This window comes from Aulonocara sp. 'chitande type north' Nkhata Bay, linkage group LG22 (genome assembly GCF_057382095.1).
Source record: "Aulonocara sp. 'chitande type north' Nkhata Bay isolate Kocher_YH1m ecotype deep benthic linkage group LG22, A_spYH_male_GT1.1, whole genome shotgun sequence".
NCBI lineage: Eukaryota > Metazoa > Chordata > Actinopteri > Cichliformes > Cichlidae > Aulonocara > Aulonocara sp. 'chitande type north' Nkhata Bay.
In genome coordinates, this window is record NC_141364.1 from 9,125,450 (window position 1) to 9,150,763 (window position 25,314).

Here is a 25,314-nt window from a genome sequence, read left to right on the forward strand (position 1 = left end):
AGGCAGACTACACTAACGACATGTGATGTTACAACACTAGTGAAATATTAGTGTCATTTCATTCATTTCAAAGGTTTATTTGCATGACGCACAAACAGACACAATTGAAAGGTACAAATGTGTTGTTTGTGAAATTTTCTGTTGATTTTTTTTTAAATAAAAAAAGTGAGCCCAGACAAAATTCTTCGGGAGGTGCAGCCGCTGGGGGTGGGGTGTATTTTCAATCCATAGCCCTAACTAACTAACTATATCTCCAAAAGTTGATTCTGTTCATCTGGACGTAGCGTTTTGTGGGAGAAACGTTTCGTCACTCATCCAAGTGACTTCTTCAGTCTCAGCTGACTGCAGGTTTCCCCAAATCTTACTATATATATATCTAACTATATGCATCATGTTTAACCTGAGTAGCAAAAGTCCGCAGGGGGGTTGAAAACGATACGCCAGCAGTTACCTGTGCTCGCAGAAGCCTTGACCTCCCGGTCAGCTATCGCGCTGGTGGATAACAGAGCTCTCCGAAAATGTGGGAGCACTTTTGCAAATATGTGATATTTTGATGAATTAAGTAGATATTCTTAAATATATATCTTAAAAGGTTATTTTGTGACCCAGAAAGGGTAGTCTGGGGAAAAGGAGGATCGCATTTGTAGGGATGGGTATCATTTAGGTTTTATCCGATACCAGTACCAAGTACCAAGGGCCGGTCAATATGGAGAACACAAAATTGGTCCAAAAACCTCTCATGTTCAGCTGTTTTTTGTAAAAAGATAACAATGTTAGCCTTTTCTGCAGCTATAGGGGATTTATGGTATCACTCTTGGCTGGAAGCAGTGCTTAATCAATGGAAAAAACACAAACTTTGTCCAAAAACCTCTCACGTTTAGCTGTTTTCCACTTTTTCTTTGGTCATTTTAACCTTTTGGCCAGGGTGAAGGGAGTATCTGCCATCAAACAAGAAGACAGCCGCATGTAACTACGACAGTGTTTGCTAGTTCACCTTACATGCATTAATTTAATAACGTGGTTAGCTTACACACGAACAACATTAAGCTACTCACGCAGAGAAGAATGGCTGCTGCTGCCATCATCATCCGTCATCATTTCTGCTACACTGGCAGGACTCTACTCTCTGGGTTTTTGGGGAGATGCTGCTAACTCCGGGTCTGATAACAGGCAACCCACCCGCAGTAGATGTGCTCGGTGTGAGGTCTCGCAGCAAGCTGTAAAATACGGCGCATTTCTCGGCTTTTAACAAAATGCTATATGTCGCCAGGTGTTTCCTCAGATTTGAGAAGTTACCTCCTTTGCACAGTATCACCTTAAAGCACTTGTTGCAGGCTGCTGAGTTTGCATCTTTTGCTGTGAAGTACAGCCAGACTTTGACCGCTTCGCCTTGGGCATTTTTAATCTGTAGCTCTGCTCTAAAAGAACGTACGTACCTGGGCCCGCCTACTATCCTCGGAAAGGTAAAATGATTGGCTAGAATCCAAAGTGTATGAAATCTCAGGAAAAAAAAGCACCGAAATAAAGCACCGAAATGTGCGCTGATTTTCGGTCTGGTTACTACCGTTTATGTCAGAACCGGTGCCATCATGGCATGTCACATATTTGCAAAAATGCTCCGACATTTCCGGAGACGTCCATTTTTTCATGCTTTGTGGCAGCTTTTGAACATCTGTGGCATCTATATCTAATGTCAAATCTAGACTTTATTTAACAACATAAGCAAACTATATGTTACAATGATTGCACAGCCATTAAGGATCAAATCAGTTTCATTTTTTTCTGTTTTTTCTCCCTCTGCTTGCTTCTTACTGTCTTTGAGGCTCAGGACCAGCACTCCTGCTATTGGACAGAAAGACATCAACTCAGTGGTAAGTATTATGGTTTTCCAATATATTAGCAATTTTCAGTGACATTTATATTAATCAGGCTGAACTTAATCATACTTTAGATCAGCCTGTTTCACTTATTGTTTTATTTGTGCTTTGGTTTGGGGAAGTTGTTTCTTCACTGATCTTTTCCTGTCTTCTGTTATTAGATTTGAGATATGACTGCACTATGCTGTTGCTGTTGACTCCAGTTAATTCTACAAGACATGCTGTGTAAGTACACAAACAACAACAGTTTGGTCTGCATTTCTTGAAAGATCACATCCCCCAAACTTAATTTAGAGGGTCTACACTGTATTTAGTGAAGTCTGCAAGTTTTCTAACAGCAAAATTTGTTTTGTGCCCAAATCATTTTGCACATCATTAGAATGAAAGTTATTGGCCATGTTTGCATAGCCCTTTTTAAAATGATGCTTTCATGACATTATTATATGTTAGGTGGTGGTCAGGGCTATCCAGACTAGGGATGGGTATCGAAAACCGGTTCTTAACAAGAACCGGTTCCCACTGTTTCAATTCCTTCATTTCATTTCATTTCATTCATTTCATTTATTTATTCATTTTCAGGCACAACAAATACCTATATTGAACATAAAATACACAAAACAAAAAACAAAACTTGCCTGAAAAAGGAGTGGGACGAAGAAAACCCCTATACTCACTCATCAACAAAAAATAATAATAAACTTCCCGCAGCTACGCCCATCATTGCATACAGACCCATCAACAGCCCCGGGAAGATACAAGCATCTAAGCGGCAGCTCGCAACCAACAATTAGAGCCTTCATAACTGAATACAGAATATATAAATTATAAATTGCATTACCACAGGTAACAGGCAGTAATAACTACAAGTAACAAACACACATACATATACATACATATATATCTACACACACAAGTACATATATGTACATACATACGCACACTTTATTTTATTTTTTTTATTTTGGAATCCATACCAGCAATGGTAAGAGGACAGACATTACAGAGCACACTAAAACCCATCATTGAGTATACTGTGACCAGACCAACTGTTTGTAGAGAAATTTAAATCTATGAATATTTTTGCATTGTTTCAATTGTAAACTCAGACTGTTCCAGATTTTCACACCACATACAGACACACAAAAGCCTTTACGGGTTGTTCGAGTTCTGGGTAATTTGAATTCTCCAAAGCCTCTCACATTATAAACCTTTTCTCGAATTTCAAATCTAGTTTGTAAATTTGCCGGTAAAAGTTTAGTAAAAGCTTTATACAAAATTATGGATGTATTGTAATTAACCAGATCCTGGAATTTAAGTAACTTTGCCTGAAGAAAGAATTTGTGAGTATGATCTAGATAACCAGCCTTGTGAATAATACGCAGTGCTCGTTTCTGTACTGTGACTAATGGATTAGTTGTATTTTTATATGTATTTCCCCACACTTCCACACAATATGTAAGATATGGAAGAACCAGGGTACAGTACAGAGTACGAAGTGCATCTTTATCAAGGAATTGTTTCACTTTGTTCAAAACTGCGAGGCTTCTAGAAATTTTGGTTTTTATGTGTCTGACGTGGGGTTTCCATGAAATTTTGTTATCAATTATAACTCCCAAAAATTTGTTTTCACTCACATTATCAATTGGTACACCTTCAATGATAATTGGTAATTCTATATTATATTTTAAATTACCAAAAAACATTGCTTTAGTTTTATTTATATTTAATGATAATTTATTTATGTCCATCCATTTTTTTATTAATTTTAGCTCCCTGTTTACAGTCATTACAAGATCAGTATAATCATCGCTACTGAAAAATATGTTGGTGTCATCTGCGAACAGTATGAGTTTAAGTACTTGAGAAACATCAAAAATATCATTTATGTATACATTGAAAAGTTTTGGTCCCAACACTGACCCTTGGGGAACACCACATGTAATACCAAGTTTCTCTGAATGGTAATGCCCTATGCTAACATATTGTTCCCGACCTGTTAGGTAACTTTTTAACCAGTTACCAGCTTTCCCTCGAATACCATATCTTTCCAATTTATCCAGTAAAATTGAGTGATTGATTGTGTCGAAGGCCTTTTTGAGGTCAACAAAAATACCAACTGCATATTTATTTTTATCCAGTGTATCAGTAATTTCTTCTACTGCCTCAATTATCGCCATTGAAGTGGTTCTTTGCGTTCTGAAACCATACTGACCAACATTTATTATTTGATGTTTTTCAAGGAATTTTTCTAATCTTGAATTAAAAAGTTTTTCTAGAATTTTTGAGAATTGAGGCAGTAGAGAAATAGGCCTATAATTGGTAAAACTGTGTTTGTCATTACTTTTATATAGTGGTATTACTTTCGCAATTTTCATTTTTTTTGGAAAACAACCGGACTGAAATGATAAATTACAGATATATGTTAAGGGACTAGCAATATTCAGAATAACCTGTTTAACTACAGACATATTTATGTCATGATAATCCATTGAAGACTTACTTTTACATTTTAATGTGATATTTATTACTTCTTGCTCATTTGTAGCTGAGAAGAACAGTGAAAAGGGATTTGATTTTATATTACTGATATTTTCATTTTTATGACACGGGATGTCCGCTGCTAGTTCAGGGCCAACATTTATGAAGAATTTATTGAACCCATCGACAATATTACTCATGTTGTGATTTTCACCATTTGCATCAGTAAAATATTCAGGATATGATGTTCCAGAAGATCCTTGTTTAATTAAGTTGTTTAACACATCCCAAGTTCCTTTTATATTGTTTTTATTTTCATATAATCTTCTTCTATAATAAAGTTGTTTGCTCATTCTTATAATATCAGTCAATTTATTTCTATATGCTTTATATCTTTGTTCCACTTCTTTTGTTTTTACTTTGATAAACTGTTTATACAGATTGTTTTTCTTTTTGCAAGCATTAATAATTCCTTTTGTGAGCCAAGGACTTTTTATCTTTTTTTTCTTTGTCATGTGTTCGTTTACAGGACAATGTTTATTGTACCACATAGTAAAAATATCTAGAAAATTATCATAAGCCTTGTCCACATCTGACTCTTCATACACCGAACTCCAATCTTGTTGTGCTAAATCGAAATTGAAGGCATGAATTGCTTCTTCATTTATTGTTCGCTTTGCTATCATGATCTTGGTATCTATTTTTTTTAAATCACAGTCACACAAAGTAAAAACTGGTAAGTGGTCAGTTATATCACAGACAAGCAGGCCACTATTAATTTGGAAATCCATGACATTAGTAAAAATATTGTCAATAATAGTGGCGCTATGTGATGTTATTCTGCTTGGCTTTGTTATTGTTGGATATAGTGATAAGCTGTACATTGTGTCAGTAAAGTCATCAATGGCTTTTAACCTTGTTGGATTTAGCAAATCAATGTTAAAATCACCACAGATAAATAGTAATTTTTGGTTCACCGAAGCAAACGTTTTTTCTATCCATTCATTAAAAGTGTCAATACTTGAACTGGGTGTCCGATATATGCAACTTATTATAACATTTCTCTTTTTTTCATTCATAATCTCAATAGTCAAACATTCCAAAATTCCATCAATAGCCATAGACATAGTTGTTACAACATTATATTTTATAGAGTTATGAACATATATAGCAACCCCGCCGCCCGCCTTATTTAATCTATTCATGTATTTTAAATCATATCCATTCAAACAAAAATCTATTCCTTTATCGACATTGAACCAAGTTTCAGTGATGGCTATAACACTAAAGGGGCGAGAAAATTGTTGCAAATAGTCCTTAATGAAATCAAAATTAGAGTACATACTTCTGCTGTTAAAGTGAATTAATGAGAGCTTCCCGTCTAGGTTAATTTCTTTTTCATATTGTTCCTGAGTGAAATAATTACAATTTTTAACAAAAGAAGAGAGAAAGTTACTTTCAGAATCTATTTCTGGATCTATTATATTATGCTCCTTATATTCACAATCTAGATCAATTACTTTCTGTTGAAGAACTAATTTCAACGTGTCCATGTCATTTCCTGGTGTAATTGATACATTGGTGTCAGTTATACTTGTCCAGATCCTCCATGTTCCTCACTATCAGTACTTTTGCCTCTTCTGGTGTCCCGTTTAGCTTAATGAAAATCTTACAGTTTGTTACCCATGTATGTTGTATTTTACCGTTCTTCTTCAGTTGCCTTGCCTTCCTCGCGATGTCTGCGTTTTTTCGTGTCAGATGCTCATTAATGAAAACGTCCGTGCCTTTCAGTTTGCGTCCTTGTTTCAGCAGTGCGACCTTGTTCTTCCGATTGACAAATCTCATAATGATGGCCAGCAGTCTGTCACTCCTCCTGGGCAGTGAGTGACATGCTTCTATGTGCTCCAGGTCCATCTCTATCCCCTTGCTTTGGAGGAAGGACGCCACCTGTTGCTCTACCGAGCGGGTCTCCTCGTCGCTGGGCTCCCCGACGTTCCCGGCCACCGCGCGCTCGTACGAGCGCGGCTTGATTTTAATACCGCTGATGACCACGTCGTTCGTACGGGTGTACTGCTCCAGCTCATCCACCCGCCGCTCGAGATCCATGATCCATCTGTCCTTCTCGGCATTTTGGAGGCGTAGCTGTTTTACCTCCTCCAGAAGCCCCAGAAGCAGCTCCTGCTGTGCCCTGACTGCGGCCACGTCTCCGCACAGCGCTCCGAGGGAGGTTTTAATGTCCTCAACCTCCTCTGGTGTTGGGCCTTTCTTGGGTGGCATACTGAAGCGAGAGCACGAGGCGGCCACCACGAGGGACCCGGAAGCGGAATTTCTGATGATGGCGCCTGGCTAGGCCTGCTGGCTGATGGTGGAGCCTGGCTGTGGCCTGCTGGCTGATGGTGGAGCCTGGCTGGGTCTGCTGGCTGTGGCCTGCTGGCTGATGGTGGAGCCTGGCTGTGGCCTACTGGCTGATGGTGGAGCCTGGCTGTGGCCTGCTGGCTGGAATTGTTTGCCATTTTTGCAAACGATTCCCTTATCGATTCCAGTTGCCCCGAATGACGTCACCACGTTGCGGAGCGTCATTTACCTGGCAGGAAACATGGTACCTAAGCGGCTCAAACGCTCAAAAGTTTGATTATACTTTACGAGAACGGATGACAACAGGGCATCTTGCAATACTTGCAAAGTAGATATATCATTTAAGGGAGGAAACACTATGAATATGCAAAAGCATTTGCTCACAAAACACACGATGACCTTAAATGAATGTCGTGTTTTTAATTCCGCTCCGGACTCATGAATCTCAACCCAGCAGCAGCGGTAACGTTTGCACGTCCTCTCCCGTTAATGCGGCAGGTAAATAATCAACTAACAGTGCATATTATGTTTGCGCGATCTGCCTTATTACAAAACCTGCCATTACTGTGCATTTAGGTGACCATGATGAGAGAGACAGACAGAGTCTGGCTGGCTCAGATGCTGGCAGTTCTCACTGCAGTCTACCGGTAGCGTCTCCTTTCAGGCCAGGATAGACGAATGTCACCGAGCAGTGACTACGTTTATGGTAAAAGGCTTGAACCCATTTGCCACAGCAGATGCCCCGATTTTCAGTAAGTGAATGTGTTTAATTGCAGGCAGGGACATTACTGGATATTCTTGTGTAATTGCTACTGAATAATTTATGTTATACTTTGTTATTGCTACAGAAGAATATTTATTTTATTATTTTACATTTACAATTTTTTTTTCCTGGGGACCCTGTGACACCCCATTGAAGAGCCGTAGGCTGGATGTCTTAAGATCTCACTGCTGGGTTTGTAAGGCCATGTTACTCCTAAATTTCTATCTTGTTCAAAGAGAAGATATAAAACAAAGTTCTAAGCTAATCGACCTTAGTGTTCTCCTTTTTTAAAAAGAATCGATAAGAGAATCGATAAAGAATCGAATTGTTAAACAGAATCGAAAATGGAATCGGAATCGTGAAAATCTTATCAATACCCATCCCTAATCCAGACTGACAATTGGGACATTGAATGTCACCTCTCCGTTGGGGAGGGGGCCTGAGATTGTCTAAATTGGAGTCTGTTCTATACCAAATGCAGAAAAAAATGTTTTAAGAAAGCAATTAAGTTCATGTTCCAAAAAAATATGATTGTTTGCTTGCAGGACAACAGGAGAGATGAGTCCTCCGTCACAGATGGTGTGGTCAGTGAAGATGGTCGCCTGCAGGTTCAAGCTCATTCCATCTCCAACCCACATCCACTGCCACTGTGCTTAAGGGAAGTTAAAGACTTTCTTCTGCACTTACATTTGGATCACTTCGATCCATGACAGTCATTCAGGCACTAATGCCTGGACTGGAAACAAGCCATCCTTAAAATAATACAACATTCCAGCTCATGTGTTGGAATGAAAAACAAATGTGTTGTTTAAATCAGAGACTGCATTTGTGACAGAACAACAAATATATTTTATTTTGATCATATAAGTAATGTAAGTACAAAACAAACTTGAGGTAGGCCTAAACTTAATTACATCTGCGACTTTGTTTCATTGTAAGATTATAACAGTGAAGGCAATATAATTGTTTGTTGTTCAAGAGAACAGTGTCCAGTATGTTGGCTGTTATACTTTTTTGCATTTGAAAATAAAAGTTGGGCTGATTTTAACATCATTACAAAAAGTGTTGTTAATTATTTTTAATCATATTCATGGTACCACAAATTGATTTTAATTTAGTTGAACTTGAAATGTTTGTCCGTAGGTAAACAATTAGTATTGTACAGTCAGAAATATCAAGTTATTCTTAATACTGCAGACTTGCAATGTATAAGAGTTCCTAACAGTCATCTTAAGTAAGCTTTACTTAGTTTTTTGAGGCAACGAGTTTCCTTAGTTTTTTTGAGTTCTAGGAACTAATGAGGTTGTACGCTGTACTCAAAATGAATAAGTTGCCCTAACTTGGTCATCTTAAGTAAACTTGATCCAATTTTTTTGAGTTCTGGGAACAAATGAACTTGTACAGAGTACTCAAAATAAATAAGTTGTCCTAATTTAGTCATTTTTAGCTAAGCTTTACTCAATTTTTTTGAGGCAACGAGTTTCCTTAGTTTTTTTTAGTTCTGGGAACTAATCAGATTTTACAGTGACAACAAGTAAACCTGCAGTCTGAGAGCGAAGTGCTCTAGATATCTAGTAGACCAGGCCAATGGTCAGCTTTAGTAAAACAGAAATAAAAAAAATCTACTAAAACAGAAAATGAAGGAGAGATTGAAAATGCGCAGGAATTTCTAACGTGAATAGCCAGACTGCACCAAGGATAATTGCGGAGAAATAAACACACAATAGCCTTGAGCCATTTTCTCACATGAACTCACTCCCGAGATAGAAAAACTTTTGCGATGGTCACTAATATAGAATGCACATCACATGTCAAACGCAATGCATCTTATTTGCTGTTTCTGATTCAACTGATTCAAAACCTAAATATAATTAAACTGAACTAGATTTAACTGATTTACTTAGAAATAACTCAAGAAGTAAAAGTTATCAGGCTATAGGCTCTAATCCTTAAGTGACATTCAGGTCCACACTCCTTGCCAGTTGGTGGCGGTAATGAACAACTTGCTGTTGTCCATAACCGTGACCCTGACAACCGCATTAAGTTAGTACTTAATGCGGCTCCACTTGCTTTGAAAGGCTTTACTTTAAACTGTACGGCATTGAAAAGTTGACTTTAATCTTACAGAGGTTGTGATGACTTTATGGCTAAATAATGTCAGTAATACACCCACAAATGGAATAATATGAAAACGTAGACAGGTTGTGAATGGTGACTGTTTTTCAGTGCTGAATATCACTAAAAATATGTGCACAAGGAGAAGATTAGGGCAGCAGAGACAGCTGGGAAACACTGCAGGAACAATTTGGACATGACGAGGCTTCATTCGACACGTCACTGCGTCAGTACCTGATTCAGTGGTTTATAAAAGGAATTGAATAATTGGCGGGATTTGTGCCGTGTTTAGGTGATGATTTTGTGCAAGAGATAGCGAACCAGTGTGCGACATAATTAGAGTCAAGGAGCCAGGAAGACAGGACCAGTTCAAATTAGTTCATCAGCAATTCTGCTCCCAGGTCCTTAATGTACATAAGAAATGCACTATACATATTGTTGGGAGAAAACTCTGCAAAAAACCCAGGAGGAATAAAGACACAATGAGACAAAGTTACTTTCTTTGCAAACGTGTACACGGGTGAGCTGCGAAGAACAACTCACACCATGCACAGTGGCTTGGCAATTTTTATAGGCACAGAGCACAGAGACAGTGAGAACAGGATAAGAAAATAATAAACAGATAAAATAAAACAACTCCATATATGGTGCTAGTCTCGTCAGCAGAGAGCTAGGAAAGATAAAACAATCTAAAACAGTATGTCCCAGAAACAATATGTCTTTGCTGGGAAAGTCTAAAAGACACTTCTAAACTAATCTAAACACAGACAAAGGGTATCTTTGCACATTTAAAAGAAGGTAAAGAAACATAGAATCATTTTTCCTCTAACATATTCCCTCCTGTTTTAACTTATTTTAAATGTGTACAACAATTGTCTGCAATATGAAGTATCTGTAGCAATTTTTAATTCTTCAAATGTCAGCATAGTAGAAGTGTAAATCATGTGGTAAAATATAATAAAAGAAAGAATAAAAGTAATATTAAAGAGAAATAATAAAACTAAAACTACAACAAATAAAAGAATAAAAAGAAAAAGAATATAAACCTTATGTTGTACCTGCATAAACTACTAATGTGTTAATCAGTGCATGATCACTTGACAAGTCATTTTTAATCACCACGTCATTTATTAGCAGCTATTACAGGTTCTCCTCTAACAGCATGGCAACGGGATGCTGTTCTTCTTGAGGCACGGCAACATAAGCAGTCATTGTAGTTGTTATCATCTTTGAAATCATTACTCTTAAACATGACACCACACACAACACTAATATGAGCAGTGCCACCATGATGAAACCTAGAAAGACAAACGGCTTTGCTGCAGCAGCCAACCACGAGCCGCCAAATAACCAGTCCAGCCAGCCTTGTGGTATAGCTGCTCCAGATGTGTGGTCAGTGACATATTTCTGCAGAACGGTCAAATTCTGCAGAGCTTCATAAATGTCTCCTCCAGCTTCGTATCCATCAGGGATAAAAGTGCAACATGTCTCCCCGATCAGCTTGCAAACTCCTCCTTGTGATGCTGTTAGCAGGTCTAGAGTCAGTCTGTTCTGCAGCACCATCGTTCTGATGGCCTTCTGTTCTCCTGCTAAGGCCGTTCCCAGGGTCTTAGTCAAGTTGATGTGTCGTAGCAGAGCATATCGGTTGATCTCCACATGATCCCGCACCTCGGCAACTCCAATGCCGGGGATCAAGCTCTGTAAGAATTTCACTCCTCCTCCCTTGGTGCCGTCCGTGCACATCCTGTCTGGTATTGAGTCTTTGTTTTTAGTGGCATTCGGTAACTGTAGTTAGAGCAACAGTTGATGCTCATTAGCGTCGTGTTTCTGGCACAGGTTGTGTTGGTTGAACAGGCCATACACTCCCTCTCGTTCCTCGGTGGGCAGAAAGTGTATATGTATTTACATAGGTGAGTAGGCAGCTCCCCCACTGCCCGCGATCCATTGTTCATCACACATACTGGCAGTTGCGCTGCGCTCAGTTTGTTTAGTAGAATGACATCAGGCAGTGGGTCTGAGACTTGGGGCCAGGTCAGTAAGTTGGTCTGTCCAGAACAGTTCACATTCGTGAGTGACGATGACCTCCAGGTTGCGTTTGCTGGGATGCTGTAGTTGGCCTTGGACCAAAGAGTACCGTAGCCTGGATGCGTTGCCAGGCCCAGCAGGCACCAACTGCGATCTTCTGGTATGCTGTATGGCCATAAGCCAGACGTCTGCGAGGATAGGGGCATATGGGCACATACATAGCAGTCAGTTTTATTATTCAAGTGAGCTGTAGTGTTCATAAACTGCCACCAGAAATTAGTGGCGTAGCCATGGGGAAACTTGGTGTGCTTTCCTTTGTCATATAGTGTCTGCCTTTCCTTCAGATGACGTGACTTGTTGTCCCTCACGGACACAAAGATGAGGAGCCCGGCCAGGGTCAAGCCCGCTGCAGTGATAAGCAGCCAACACCTCATGACAACAGAACACACCCTCCTGTTGTGAGTAGAACTCTCGGCCAGAAAGGCTGATCCCTCCACCGAGCAGGATCACAACAATTGGGCGAGTCTGTGTCGGCTGAGTTTAGATGGCTTCACTTACTCTCCTGCAGTGGCTCTGATGGATCCAAGATGGTCGTTCCGCTATTTTGCAAGCGGTGGGTGTAGTGAGAAGAACTTGGTATGGTCCCTCCCACCTTGGTGAGCTCCAGTTTTTCCTTTGGAGCACCTTGATCAGAACCCAGTCACCGGGCTGTAGTCTGCAAGACACTAGAGAGACATCATCAGGTTGTTGATTATGTACAATGATCTCTTTGTTTTCCAACAACTTAGACATCCATTCTGCTAATGTGGTTTCTCTGATTGATTTGCCTATTGGTTCACTGGTGATGGGGAGTGGGAATGGCCTACCATGAATGATTTCAAATGGAGTTAGTTTCTGGGAGCCCTGCGTTAAGCGCATCCACATTTTCACTAAACCCAAACATTCAGGCCACGGCCTTCCTGTTTCTGCCATGCATTTCCTGAGCCTTTGTTTTATAGTGCCGTTAGTTCTCTCTACAAGGCCTGCACTTTGTGGGTGATATGCACAATGGTGTTTTATGCTGAAACCGAGTGCTTCAGAGACCTTAGTGATGACATCATTTACAAAATGAGTGCCGTTGTCTGATCGTATCAAAGCTGGGATGCCATATGTGGGTATTGTTAAGGTTCAAAATATTGGGGATGGACACCAGAGGAAAAACCCACAATAACAACACTGGTCCGGTCGGGTTGAGTCAAACGATGATTTAATGATCACACACGTGGGAGATGGACACTGTATGCAGACAGTCTCAGATCTCATCTCAAAAAACACATCACCATAGTTTTATGAAATCAGGGTATTAGAACGCCCCCTCATGCGTAGTGACAGGTGTAATACAATCAATGTTGACAATTTTATTTAACACAAAGAATAACATTGTCTCCTTCCCGAGGGCAGACGCTGACTGCCCCCGTCTCCTGGAACCGTCTGTACCCTGCTAAGACACAACATGGCAGCTACAAGGACTCTTTCATTTGTTAAGACCATCAGTGTGTATTGCTCTAAATCAAGTATATAATATTAAATGAATATTGCTGGATCAGCTACTTCTACTTAAAACATATTAAAACATGACTAAGCACAAAATCACCAAGAATAACATCTTATAAGTGCTGTGTAAGCGCGTGCGGCCTTCCAAGCTCAAAGCCTTTGCCCTCCATAGATCAGCCAGACTCGCGCTGGCTGTAGCTTTTAACCTTTAATTACCTTGAGCACAACTCTAGAATAAGCAACAAACTGCAATGTGTATGGAATGATCATGGTTACATCTGCAATGGAAAATCATGTTATTATTCTGGTACCTGTAAGAAAAGATCAAACTAAAGTTATCACCATCACTGTAATGCAAAGAATAATGTAAGGTCAAAAACTTCAATTTATGCTTAATGCAAAGCTGGTTATATACTTCTAATGAACTAATAATGCCATATTAAAATATTAAATGATAATGAGAAAAACATCCCCTCCTTATTCTACAATTCCCTCTGTTGACCTCTGGAGAATCCAGAGATCACAAACAGTTGTGTCCCTCCTTGGCCTACACATTCAGTTCCACATGCATCATTGGCATCATGGACATTGGAGTAATGACTCCAGGGTCCACTGCCCTCACAGACATACTTTTGAACATTCTTCTGGCACAAGGGATGAGACAACAACAAATAACCATAATACCCACCACAACAGACAAAGAAAACATGACCGAAGCGATAACCCCCTTCCACCGTCCGAACACTGAGGTCAGCCAGCCTTCTAACGGATTACCAACACCGGAGTGATCATGCATAGTTTCAGAAAGGCTCTTTAGGCCCTCCAGAGCCTTGGTTACCGACCCATCTGGAGCAGTATTGTTTGGAATAAAGGTGCAACACTGGTCAGCAAACATAGAACACACGCCCCCTTTTTCCGCTAACAACATGTCAAGGGCCATTCTATTCTGCACTCCCATTAACGAGGTCGGACCCACCTGCTCCGCCAACCCCTCCATGCCGTCTCTGGTCAGGTTAGAGAGCCTCAGTACATTATAGTGAACATAATTAATCCTATCTACATTCTTGTTTGGGGTCACTGGAAAGAAAGCAGAAATTATTGGAATATTTTCAAACCCGGCTGCTATTTGGTCAACAAGTTTAAATTCATTTGGAACCCCCCTGGGCACTCCAATGGAGTCGATCCAGGTGGGGGAATTCATTCTAGGGTCATAAACATTTATGTCATGTATTCCTCTCTTCCTCAAAATGTGTCTTTTGCGCCTGGCTGCCAAAGTGCGCGTATTAAGTGAGGGAATTGATTTGACCTTATTTCCGATTAGCATAAGTGGCGCTCCTAGTCTCACCATCGCGCATGTCCCCACGCTCCCGAGAGGAACTCTGACCAATAGAGTCCTGTGCCCGCAATAGTAATACAGCCCGCTCCTAGCCCAAGTCCCAATTAGGGTGGCTGCATCACTCACATTGTTGGTGGTCCTCCCAATCTGGGGTCAATTTCCCCCAACCGATATTTAACTTTATCTGTGGTAAACTTAAAGCACGTATAATTATCTTTCCGGGGCATAAACGGCCCTACTTGCGTGAGCTTGCCAATAGGGGGAAATAGACTGGACAACACAGTGCAGTTCCCCGTATTCACAGCTCCTCTAGTTATTTGCAACATACAATTATAGCCCCACTGATCCTCTGGATGCAGAGGTGCAGGCTCTATAAATAAACGCGGCCTTGCCGAAGCGCAGGCTACACAATTAGCCACGATTTCCCCTCTCGCAGTGCGTACTCACTGAATAATCCCAACAGACCCACACATTGTATCCCCTCCAAGCACTGCCGAGGTCCCTGCAATTAACAACATCACACAGATCAAACGTAAAGGAAGTTGTGGCGCCAATAACATAATCTAATTCTAAACCACCATATGTGCTGAGACACTCATCCTTTTTACCAGAGACCTCGCGCTTCACTCTTGCCCGCAACCTTAAATCACTATGGACCACGCGTGATGTACTTGGTGTATCAAACAACGCCGGACTGGCATGGCCTCCGTGCTCAGACTGGTTTCCCGGGTCGGTCTGCAACAAACAAATCAAAAAACAAATAGCCATGATTAGCAACATAGTTAACATCAAACTCATAATAATTTTGAACATTGTGATGGCTTTTGAAACTCTTCTTTCATCACCAGTGTCTAATTGTTGTGATGGCATGGTGGTATGTGAATGTTATGGTGTAGTAAAAAGTTCAAAGCCCTTTATCAGAGCCTCTCTCTTGTTTTAGGTGTTCAGTGTGGTACCGCTCCTTTTCGTTGGCGCGGCGATCTCCTCCTTGACTGCTCTTCTTTCTTCGACCTTCCGGGTAGACCACCGGTCGGCCCGTTGCACAGGTGTGAGGGTTTATTCTGCCGCTCAATTTCACCTGTGTTGGGTGGAGATTGATCCTTCCCCACCAAGCCCTCGTGCGCGGCCGCGCACTGCGTCCAGTGATACCAGGTGTCGCCTTTCCCCTTCAGTTGGACCGCTGTCGCCGTCCGAGCCGATACCTCATATGGACCAGTCCAGCGGGGCTCCTTCCACTTTCGTTTGATGACTCTCAGCCACACTGTTTTCGCGTCCGGGACCTCTCCTTCTCCTGTGGGCCCTTTACAAGCCGCCTGTTTCGTGAAACTGGACACTAGCGCCTTTAGCTCGTTCCAGTAGTCTGCATGGGACCGGTTCCCCTTTTTGTCCCGTTCAACCGAGCCCACCGTCCAAGGTGCCGGAAACTGTCTCCCGGTTTGCAGCTCGTATGGTGTAAAACCTGTGGATTGATTAACAGAACATCTTATGGTCATCAACGCAACCGGCAGGGCTGCGACCCAATTTAGCCCTGTTTGCGCGCAGATTTTTGCCAATTTGTTTTTCAAATTTAGGTTCATTCTTTCTACTTTCCCCTGAGACTGAGGATGATAGACCGTTCCAAATTTATGCTGGACGCCCAACATTTTTTCTACTTTTTCCAAATCTTGATTTTTAAAATGGGTTCCATTATCTGATCTAATTCTTTTCGGGAACCCATGACGGGGAATGTAATGATTGATTAAACACTTAATAACAGTCTTAGCATCCTCCTTTTTTGTAGCCCAGGCCTCTGGCCAGCCGGTCAGAGCGTCAACACACACTAACAAATATCTTACACCGCCAGGCCCGGAATCAATCATATCAGTGAAATCAATAACAATCTCCTCTCCCGGCCTCTCAGGGGGCCGAAACTTACCCACTTCCGGTTTTACTGCTGGCTTAGGATTGTGTGCCCCACAGATTAAGCACATCCTGGCCTTCTCTCTTATCATTCCTCGCAGCTCAGGATGCCACCAATGACACAAATTTCTTTCCATCTGGGCTCTCCCCACGTGGGCAAGTCCGTGGGCTTCATCCACCTTCTGTTCTGCCATTTTGGCTGTCAGCACGGGGCGCCCGTCCGGCCCCCTCCACAAATGTCCATCCTGCCAGGCTCCTTTGTTTTTCCACACCCCCTTTTCCTCTGGGGATGCCTCCTCCTGGGCCCGTTTAACTTCCTCAATCAGGTCAACAGGTATCTCCTCTTCTGATGTTACCTGTATCATTTGTCTCCGTCCTTTGTAGCCTGCGGCCTCCTTTGCGGCTTCGTCTGCTCTCTGGTTTCCTTTTTCCACCATGCTGGTTCCTTGGGAGTGAGCTTTGCATTTTATAATGCTCACCTCCTCTGGGTCAGCCAAGGCCTTTTCCAGTTCCTCCATTTCATGTTTGTGGGAAATAGGTGCATTGGTTGCTGTTCTGAATCCTGCTCTTTTCCACTGAGGCAGCTCCACATGCGCTGCTCCAAACGCATATGCCGAATCGGTGTAGATGTTCACTCTTGTTAAGGTTCACAATTGAGGAAGGAGAGTACAAACCACCCTTGGTCCAGAAGCTCTTGGTCAAACAATGATTTTTAATGAATACACACGTGTGGGAAGACAACTCTGTACGCAGACAGCAAGTAGTCTTCAACTTAATCAAAGCATGAACAGATATTTTATAGCATCAGGGTTTGATTTACTGACGCCCCTTCATGCGTCACAGATACATTTTATACATAGATCAGATCAACACCACAATGACTTTTAACCCAGAAGATCATCTTCTATTTTCATGGCTGGTACTTTCCGTTCTTGTCTTAAAGTGAATTGTTCCTCTTTCTTGCCGAGACAACAAGGACGGTTCCTCTTTTACAGAGACATGACTAATCTCTCCTCTAAATAAATCTAACTCATGTGTGTGTGTGTGTTGACCTCACATGCTCTTTGTGTCACCTCTTCACCTGTTGCACTTCTGACCTTTCACTAGACCAGAGGCTCACTGAGACTATGTGTATGTCTTCTACTAAATAAATGTTTTAACCAAGAACCTCTACTAAAACCTTAATATGAAATGACCTGATATATAAGTGTTTTGTAAGCATGTATTGCAATTCCTTCTATGTTCTAGTTTTCCCTCAGCATGTATCACCTGAACAGTCACGTCAGTGAAGCTTAAGACCTTTAAAGAACCTGAACATCAACTCAAATAAGCACAGATATGCATTGTGTACACAATAGTTATAACTGCATCTGAAATACAAAATTAACATCATCCTAAACATCTTAAGGCCATCTTAAAGCTATCTGTTACATTGTTAAAGCCTCGTCTTAGCCTGCTGCTCAAAATAACTTCCTGCTTCTGCAAACTCTCTGCAAGCCTGTTTCCTGTCAGCCTGTGACTTTTAGCCTTTCTGAAAGACACACACTGTTCAACCCCTGAATGCAATATAAACTCCAGATTATATTATTAATGCAATGGTAATAATGATGATTATTTAACAATAGCAGTAAAATAATTTCCCTGCTCCACACTCCCTCTCTCGACCTCTGGAACACCAGAGGTCGCAATACATTGCGTCCTGGCTCAGCAAATCAGACAACCTCATGTCATCTAATTGGTCCGGTAATAAACACCAGCTCCCCTTCGAGAACACTCCATGTGTAAGCTTAGGTTTTCTCGGTCCCTCTCTGGTGGTCTCGGACCTCCCTGTGGTCGTCGAGATCTTCTGCAAAGGAAACAAAACACCTTTTCCTGCACCTCCCTAACTTATCCTATTTGGGACTCTGTAATCAAAAGCATGATCCTAATTATCTTCTTAACTTAGTGACTTGTATTTATATATATTCTTCAACGTTACTCATCACTTTAAAATTCTTTAAGCGCTGGTTTCACATCCGGTGAAATGCTTTCCCTCTAATCTTAAGTCACCTTTTTAGCAAAAAATCATCGTAAGCGCCTATTCTACTAAAAGCTCCAAAAGAAAACAACCACTTTAATCAATTAAGTTTAAGCATATAAGCAATTACTCCTGTATACATTTCATCATAGCTAAATGCTGCCTAAAAACAACTCCTGTGTGTTAACACTAACTTCATTTTAAAACCTCACATTTCCTATATTATAATCTGTTTTTGGTACAGCCTTTTTATTTCATTTGCTCCTTTTAATTTAACAATACCTTCTAATTCTAGTTTATCAGACTTAACCAAAATATATGCTTTCCTTCCTCTTTGGTCCTTCTTTAAGTTCAGTTAAAAGCTAAATGAATTTGAGGCCTTTTGCCTGGAATCAATACTGTCATGTGTGTTTATGGACTCTGTGTCTGTAAGCGCGTGCAATCCTTCAATAACTTCAATAACTCATATCAAAAAATGCAATATGTATAAAAATCATTTCTATTTATAAGCTCTCCCCTTTATCCTAAAAATACCTCCTATGTAATATCTGTATGTGTAAGCCTACATTATAACCACTACTTCTAGAAATCAAAAAAGAAATCAAACCTGTTCTACTCCTTCAACCCTCACTAATTTTCCCTCTAAGATTTATTCACAGCTTTGAAAAACCGGCATTGTATCTTCTAAACAGGATTCAGTTCACTTTAATCCTTTAACCTTAACTTAAAAATAACAGTTTCAGTTTTACCATATCCAAATGATCAAAAACCCAAAAGGTCCTAAAATGATCCTAAATTATTAAACAATTAAATTAATACACCCTAAACCCCCCTTTATTTTGACACATGAAATGTGTCAAACTACTATACAAAACTAAAAATGCTCAGTTTTCCCCACTCATGTTCCAATCTATATCATAAAAATAAACTTAAAACAGAACAATTATCAGTCATGTGTTCCTCCAATTAATGGTAACTGAGTTACATCAAAATGTTTCCCCTTTAACATTTGGCATTCTCCCAACAATATACTATAATCCCATAATCTAACCCCAGTCAACAAAACAGAAATTTTCTCTGGTAAAAGCAAATTGTTTGTCCACATGTATTCATCTACACCTTCATCCAGTCACACATTCACTCACATGCAATCACACCATATATTGCTAATAATGGAGCAAGTGATCAGATTCTCCACCCTCAGCAAAATGAGCTCAGTCATTTTTTATTTTCCATAGGAAAATATTTCTTCATGCTTTTGGACTGGATTGACTCGCATAAAATCCTTTTTACAGGGACTTGTAATCTGGAAAGCCCCCTTATATTTGCTCTTCCCGAGAATTTTCAGCGCCGTTATTCACTGTTGCAGGCCTGCTTAAAACAGAAATGAAAAAAAATAGAGCTGATTGTTAGCTCATAAAAACAAAACAAAATCACCTGACAGGTTTTCTTTAAGTGCACTGTTACAAAATAATGGGCCCAATTTTTAGACATGTCCATGTTTCCTAAACCTCCCTCTATTAAAAACAACAACAACAACCCAAACCTAACTGACAAAATCAACCCATCACCACAACAACCTCAACAACCTTAAACACACAAGTCTTGCCACCACATAATTTCACCTCCTCAATACACCGAAAGTCTCATTAAAACCACACAATTTGCACACAAAAATCACCCCCTTTAACATACTTAAATTCAGCATAAAACCCCCTTACGACAACATATAATCACTAAACTATAAACTATTTCCTACCCAAATCTGTACTTCTCTTGTCTGCCATGCTTTCTCTTCTGAAAGTCACTTCCTCAGTCACACACACACACACACAGGAAGTTCCTTCGTCACCACTCACTCCAACTAATTTGCATACTGAGTCATCTCTCAATGAGTTGCTGTAACAACAGAAACATATGTTTAAACATTACCAACTCATTAAATCATTTTATTTCTTTCTACAGTGATCACTAGTGTTGATCACTCAGTACGAGAGCACTCCTAAGTCACTCTTTTAAAACTCAATATACTATAATCACTTTTCCTTTCATAACTCACTCCCTTTGTCATATGGCTTCTTTGAGTTATTCCTCAGCTTCAAACTCAAGTGTATTTCATTAACCATTCACACCATTCTACCACTCATACAAGTAGCAAACTGATCTTCATTGCGTATCTTTGTGTTCTAAGCCAGGTTTAATCAGTGTCTATGCATTAAACTCCATGAGCTTGTCTTGTCTTTATAAGGTTAATGCATTTTCTGTTTGTGTATGTGAATTTGCATATGTTGCTTTTTCAGTGCTTCAGACTCCTGCACAATTCTCCACTTAAGCCGTCAGTTGTCTTTCCCAAATTTGCTAACCCAAATTTTAAGTTCCCACCTTATTAACAGCATTCCTGCTCCTCAGCCAGAAGTCAGGGCTCCACTTGCCACTTACCCCCTCCGCCTTAGCCCAGCGGCTTTACCCTTGAGGTCCCGTCTTCTTCACTTCATCTCACCAGTGAGTCTGAGCTCACAGGGACTGAGTGAGGCCGAGTAATCGTGACTGTGCCTGCCTTAGGTTGTCCCAGGGTTTCGAGGTGGGATCTTACCCGTCATGGGCTATCCAGCCTTCCATACTCGCCTGATACGGGGCCCAAGTGGGCAGGGGAGGGAACACACTGGCTCTGGAAATTAAAGGAGTGTAAGCTGCTTCCTTCATTGCATCTTATATTAAACTATCTCACTTCTGACTCCTTCCTAGAATAATTTCACATATGGCACTTTGTGTATGTGTGTTTTCTATTCATTAATGTAATTGTCAGTTATTTTCTCTCTTTATTTTACTTTTTTATCTATTTGTTTGTCACTTTCTACTTTAGTTCTACTAAATCCTGATGTAAAAACAACACACCCTTATTTCACGCACACATTCTGCAGTTTGCCTACGCACACACTTCTCTCTCAGACTTCCTTTTATGGGCATGTAACTTCCTGTCACACACACAGCACGCAGCTTATCAGAGCAGCTCAAGCTGCTTTTCTGTTTCTGCAGGCTAATCAAACTCATTTTGTATTCACAATCTACAAACCCTCTGTAATTCTGCTAACTTTTGATCTAAAATGTAGCATCATTCACACAATGATTTCATAATCCTCTCACACACACACACCTGTCAGCATTCACATCACAATCTTCAACGTGCTCACTTTCACTCAGTACCAGACGCGGAGATGGACATCTCCTTTACCTAACATAAACTAAATTACCATATCAACATACAATTGCTGAAATTCAAACTCAAATACACCGTCTGTTTTAATAAAGTCAAAGAGTAAACTGGTGTACCAAGTGTATGTACTTATGTGTTTTTAAACTGAAAGAAAAAGAAACTCAAACTCTTATAACATCACTCATGCATCTCTTAAATTAAAAACACTTTCAAACTTTAAACATCCTACTTTACATCACCAAAGAAATACCTCTCACACCTTTATTCATCATTCAAAACCTTCTAGTCACCGCATTCACACACTTAAACTGTGACCAGAGTTGAGGAATATAACTCAAAACACACTTTCCTAAGAGTATTTTAGACATGCTTGTCATAATCAGAAAGAGCAAGTCAAAAACAAACAAACGAAAAATTGAAACCTCCATTAATTCTCACCGCACACACAAGAAATTGAAAAAATAAACCACACCAGCAACTAATGCTGGAGAAAAGTTACTACTGAAAGTAATATGTTAATCTTAAGTATATACAGTGCACTCAATATATTTATATATCTACATCCAAACTCAGTCAGTTACTATACATCCACTACGGCAACTCAATACTTTATTTATAGTCCTCTAATAAACATAAATGGCATTTTAAACACACTCAACAATGTTTGCAGCAGTATTTGTGAAACCAACTGTGGTTTAAACAGTTCACTGCTTACTCATTTGCATTTTCACTCACACACACACCGTCTAAAAATAGCTCCAGCATTGCCTCAGACTCCTTTCACACAGAGATCTCTTATTTTATATTACAAAGACATCTTATATTTACAACCACTGTCAGATCTGTCAGCTTTAGCGCCTACACAATTTCGACAAATTTAAAATAACCGCCCAGCGGATAAACTCCCTGAGTTTTTTGCGACCAATTAACCAGTATCAGACTTTAACTGTTTCTGGCCTCATCTCTAAAATCCCTAACTCAATTTAAAAGCGTCAACCAACCCAAACTTTGCCTGAAGCTCTATTTTTGGCATTACACAGCCAAGGCTTACCCCGAAGTTTTAAGTTAAAGTTACACGCCCGAAGTCCAACTTCTTCTGTCCAAAAAAGCGCAGGTACCGTTCCAAACGGTAAGGAGACTCTAACTCCTAGCTATTTTGGAGGTTCCCAAGTTCTCCCCGGTTGCCGACCGTACTAACCCTATTCGCCGATAGGTCAGGGCCAAGCGTCCTTGGCCGGGAGGGAGCGTTACCTCCGAGAACTGCACTTCCTAGCAGACTTTAACTGCCGTTCTAGAATAATTTATAATACTTTGAAACAACAATCAACACCCCAACACAAGTGTATGACTGAGGCAGATCTACCCTGATGGACAATGGGGACTCTAACCCACAAAATGACCAACCAAGGTCTGACCTAATGACCAACCGGGACTTTAACCCACAAAATGACCAAATTTCCTACCAAACTACTTGAGACTCTAACTCAATTTCTTTGGGACTTCAACCCAGTATTTAAACTTTTCCTGGCAGACTCTAACTGCTTTAGCAGACTTTAACTGCTTTCATTTCTTCTTTCTTCTTAGCAGAACTCTAACTGCTTCAACTCATGAGATTTTTCATCAAAATCAAAACAGACATCCACCAGTAACTTCAGTGAGTAGACTTAAATTTTATCATATCCAATTTGGCACACTTTGGAAATAATTCAACAGGTAGTGCCTTACCTTTTGGATAAGCCGGCTTATGCCCACTCACTTCGACCACTGGAATTCATGTCTGCCCGTCAGACCACCTAAGACCAAATTTCTCCATCTACACCTCCAATTCTCCCTCCTCAACCACCGGACGAAGCCCCCAAATGTTAAGGTTCACAATTGAGGAAGGAGAGTACAAACCACCCTTGGTCCAGAAGCTCTTGGTCAAACAATGATTTTTAATGAATACACACGTGTGGGAAGACAACTCTGTACGCAGACAGCAAGTAGTCTTCAACTTAATCAAAGCATGAACAGATATTTTATAGCATCAGGGTTTGATTTACTGACGCCCCTTCATGCGTCACAGATACATTTTATACATAGATCAGATCAACACCACAATGACTTTTAACCCAGAAGATCATCTTCTATTTTCATGGCTGGTACTTTCCGTTCTTGTCTTAAAGTGAATTGTTCCTCTTTCTTGCCGAGACAACAAGGACGGTTCCTCTTTTACCGAGACATGACTAATCTCTCCTCTAAATAAATCTAACTCATGTGTGTGTGTGTGTGTGTTGACCTCACATGCTCTTTGTGTCACCTCTTCACCTGTTGCACTTCTGACCTTTCACTAGACCAGAGGCTCACTGAGACTATGTGTATGTCTTCTACTAAATAAATGTTTTAACCAAGAACCTCTACTAAAACCTTAATATGAAATGACCTGATATATAAGTGTTTTGTAAGCATGTATTGCAATTCCTTCTATGTTCTAGTTTTCCCTCAGCATGTATCACCTGAACAGTCACGTCAGTGAAGCTTAAGACCTTTAAAGAACCTGAACATCAACTCAAATAAGCACAGATATGCATTGTGTACACAATAGTTATAACTGCATCTGAAATACAAAATTAACATCATCCTAAACATCTTAAGGCCATCTTAAAGCTATCTGTTACATTGTTAAAGCCTCGTCTTAGCCTGCTGCTCAAAATAACTTCCTGCTTCTGCAAACTCTCTGCAAGCCTGTTTCCTGTCAGCCTGTGACTTTTAGCCTTTCTGAAAGACACACACTGTTCAACCCCTGAATGCAATATAAACTCCAGATTATATTATTAATGCAATGGTAATAATGATGATTATTTAACAATAGCAGTAAAATAATTTCCCTGCTCCACACTCTCCTGTTCTTGGCTAGTCTCAAAGCTCGAGCTAAGGCTATCACTTCAGCTCTCTGGGCCGACTGCTTTCCCTCAATCCTTCCTGACTCTCTGACCTGATAATCTCCTTCTACTCTGCAAACCACCGCATACCCTGCTTTCAGTCCTCCTTCGTCTCGGTGGCAACATCCATCGGTGAACCAGTCCTCAGCTCCCGGTATGGGTTCAGCCTTCAGGTCCTCTCTAATCTTTTCCTCAATCTGTGCTCTTTTGGCGCAGTCATGTGGTTCCCCTACACCCATTAAATCTGCCATGTTAATTCCTTCATGTGTAAATGTCAAATTTGGGGCCTCTAAGACTTTGCTCAGTCTCTGTTGTGCCCGTGGTGACATACAAAATGCTTGTGAATTCACGTATGCCACTATGCTATGTGTAGTGAGTATTTTTAGTGGGTGTTCTCTCACTACATGTGCTGTTTTTTGGATAATTCTAGCGACCCCTGCTGCATGTTGTGTGCATGTAGGATGCTTTGCTTCTGTTGGATGTAGTTTTACACTAACATACATGAGCACATCTCTACCCCCCCCCCCTTTTTTCTGAAACAACACTCCATTTACAACTGAGTTTGTTTCAGAAACATCCAAATAGAATGGCTCATCATAATTGGGTGTGGCTAAATCTGAGGCCCTTGACAAATCCTGTTTCACCCTAATAAATGCGGCTTCAGCTTCAGGCGTCCAAGGCAACTCAGCCTTAAAGTTTCAAACGCCAACTTGCTTCATTAGGCCCCTTAAAGGGGCAGTTTTGCCTGCATAATCCGGAATGAACTGCCTGCTGTAACCTG

At 40.5% G+C, this 25,314-nt stretch overlaps 1 protein-coding gene and 1 long non-coding RNA gene across 2 annotated transcripts; one reads left to right on the forward strand and one right to left on the reverse strand.

The window, feature by feature from the left end:
• The first annotated feature begins 6,823 nt into the window (after positions 1-6,823).
• Positions 6,824-12,092, forward strand: LOC147303477 (uncharacterized). The gene is made up of 3 exons (XR_015126874.1): positions 6,824-7,208; positions 7,287-7,462; positions 8,019-12,092. It is a non-coding gene; the product is annotated as an uncharacterized LOC147303477 (long non-coding RNA).
• Positions 12,093-15,061: 2,969 nt separating this feature from the next.
• LOC147303478 (uncharacterized) lies at positions 15,062-17,005 on the reverse strand. The gene is made up of 2 exons (XM_086280715.1): positions 16,398-17,005; positions 15,062-15,941 (listed from the first exon to the last, which is right to left on the reverse strand). The coding sequence occupies exons 1-2, from the start codon at positions 16,897-16,899 to the stop codon at positions 15,427-15,429; spliced, it is 1,017 nt and encodes a 338-aa protein (XP_086136841.1). The 5' UTR covers positions 16,900-17,005; the 3' UTR covers positions 15,062-15,426.
• Between the last annotated feature and the right edge of the window lie 8,309 nt (positions 17,006-25,314).

What these genes read in the sequence shown, in the direction of transcription:
- LOC147303478 (XM_086280715.1), bottom strand. Translation starts at nt 16,899, where the DNA reads ATGGAGGAACTGGAAAAGGCCTTGGCTGACCCAGAGGAGGTGAGCATT. An exon ending in AGCAGTAAAACCGGAAGTGG is followed by an intron (nt 15,942 to 16,397) that starts GTAAGTTTCGGC and finishes ATCAATCCACAG; the next exon opens with GTTTTACACCATACGAGCTG.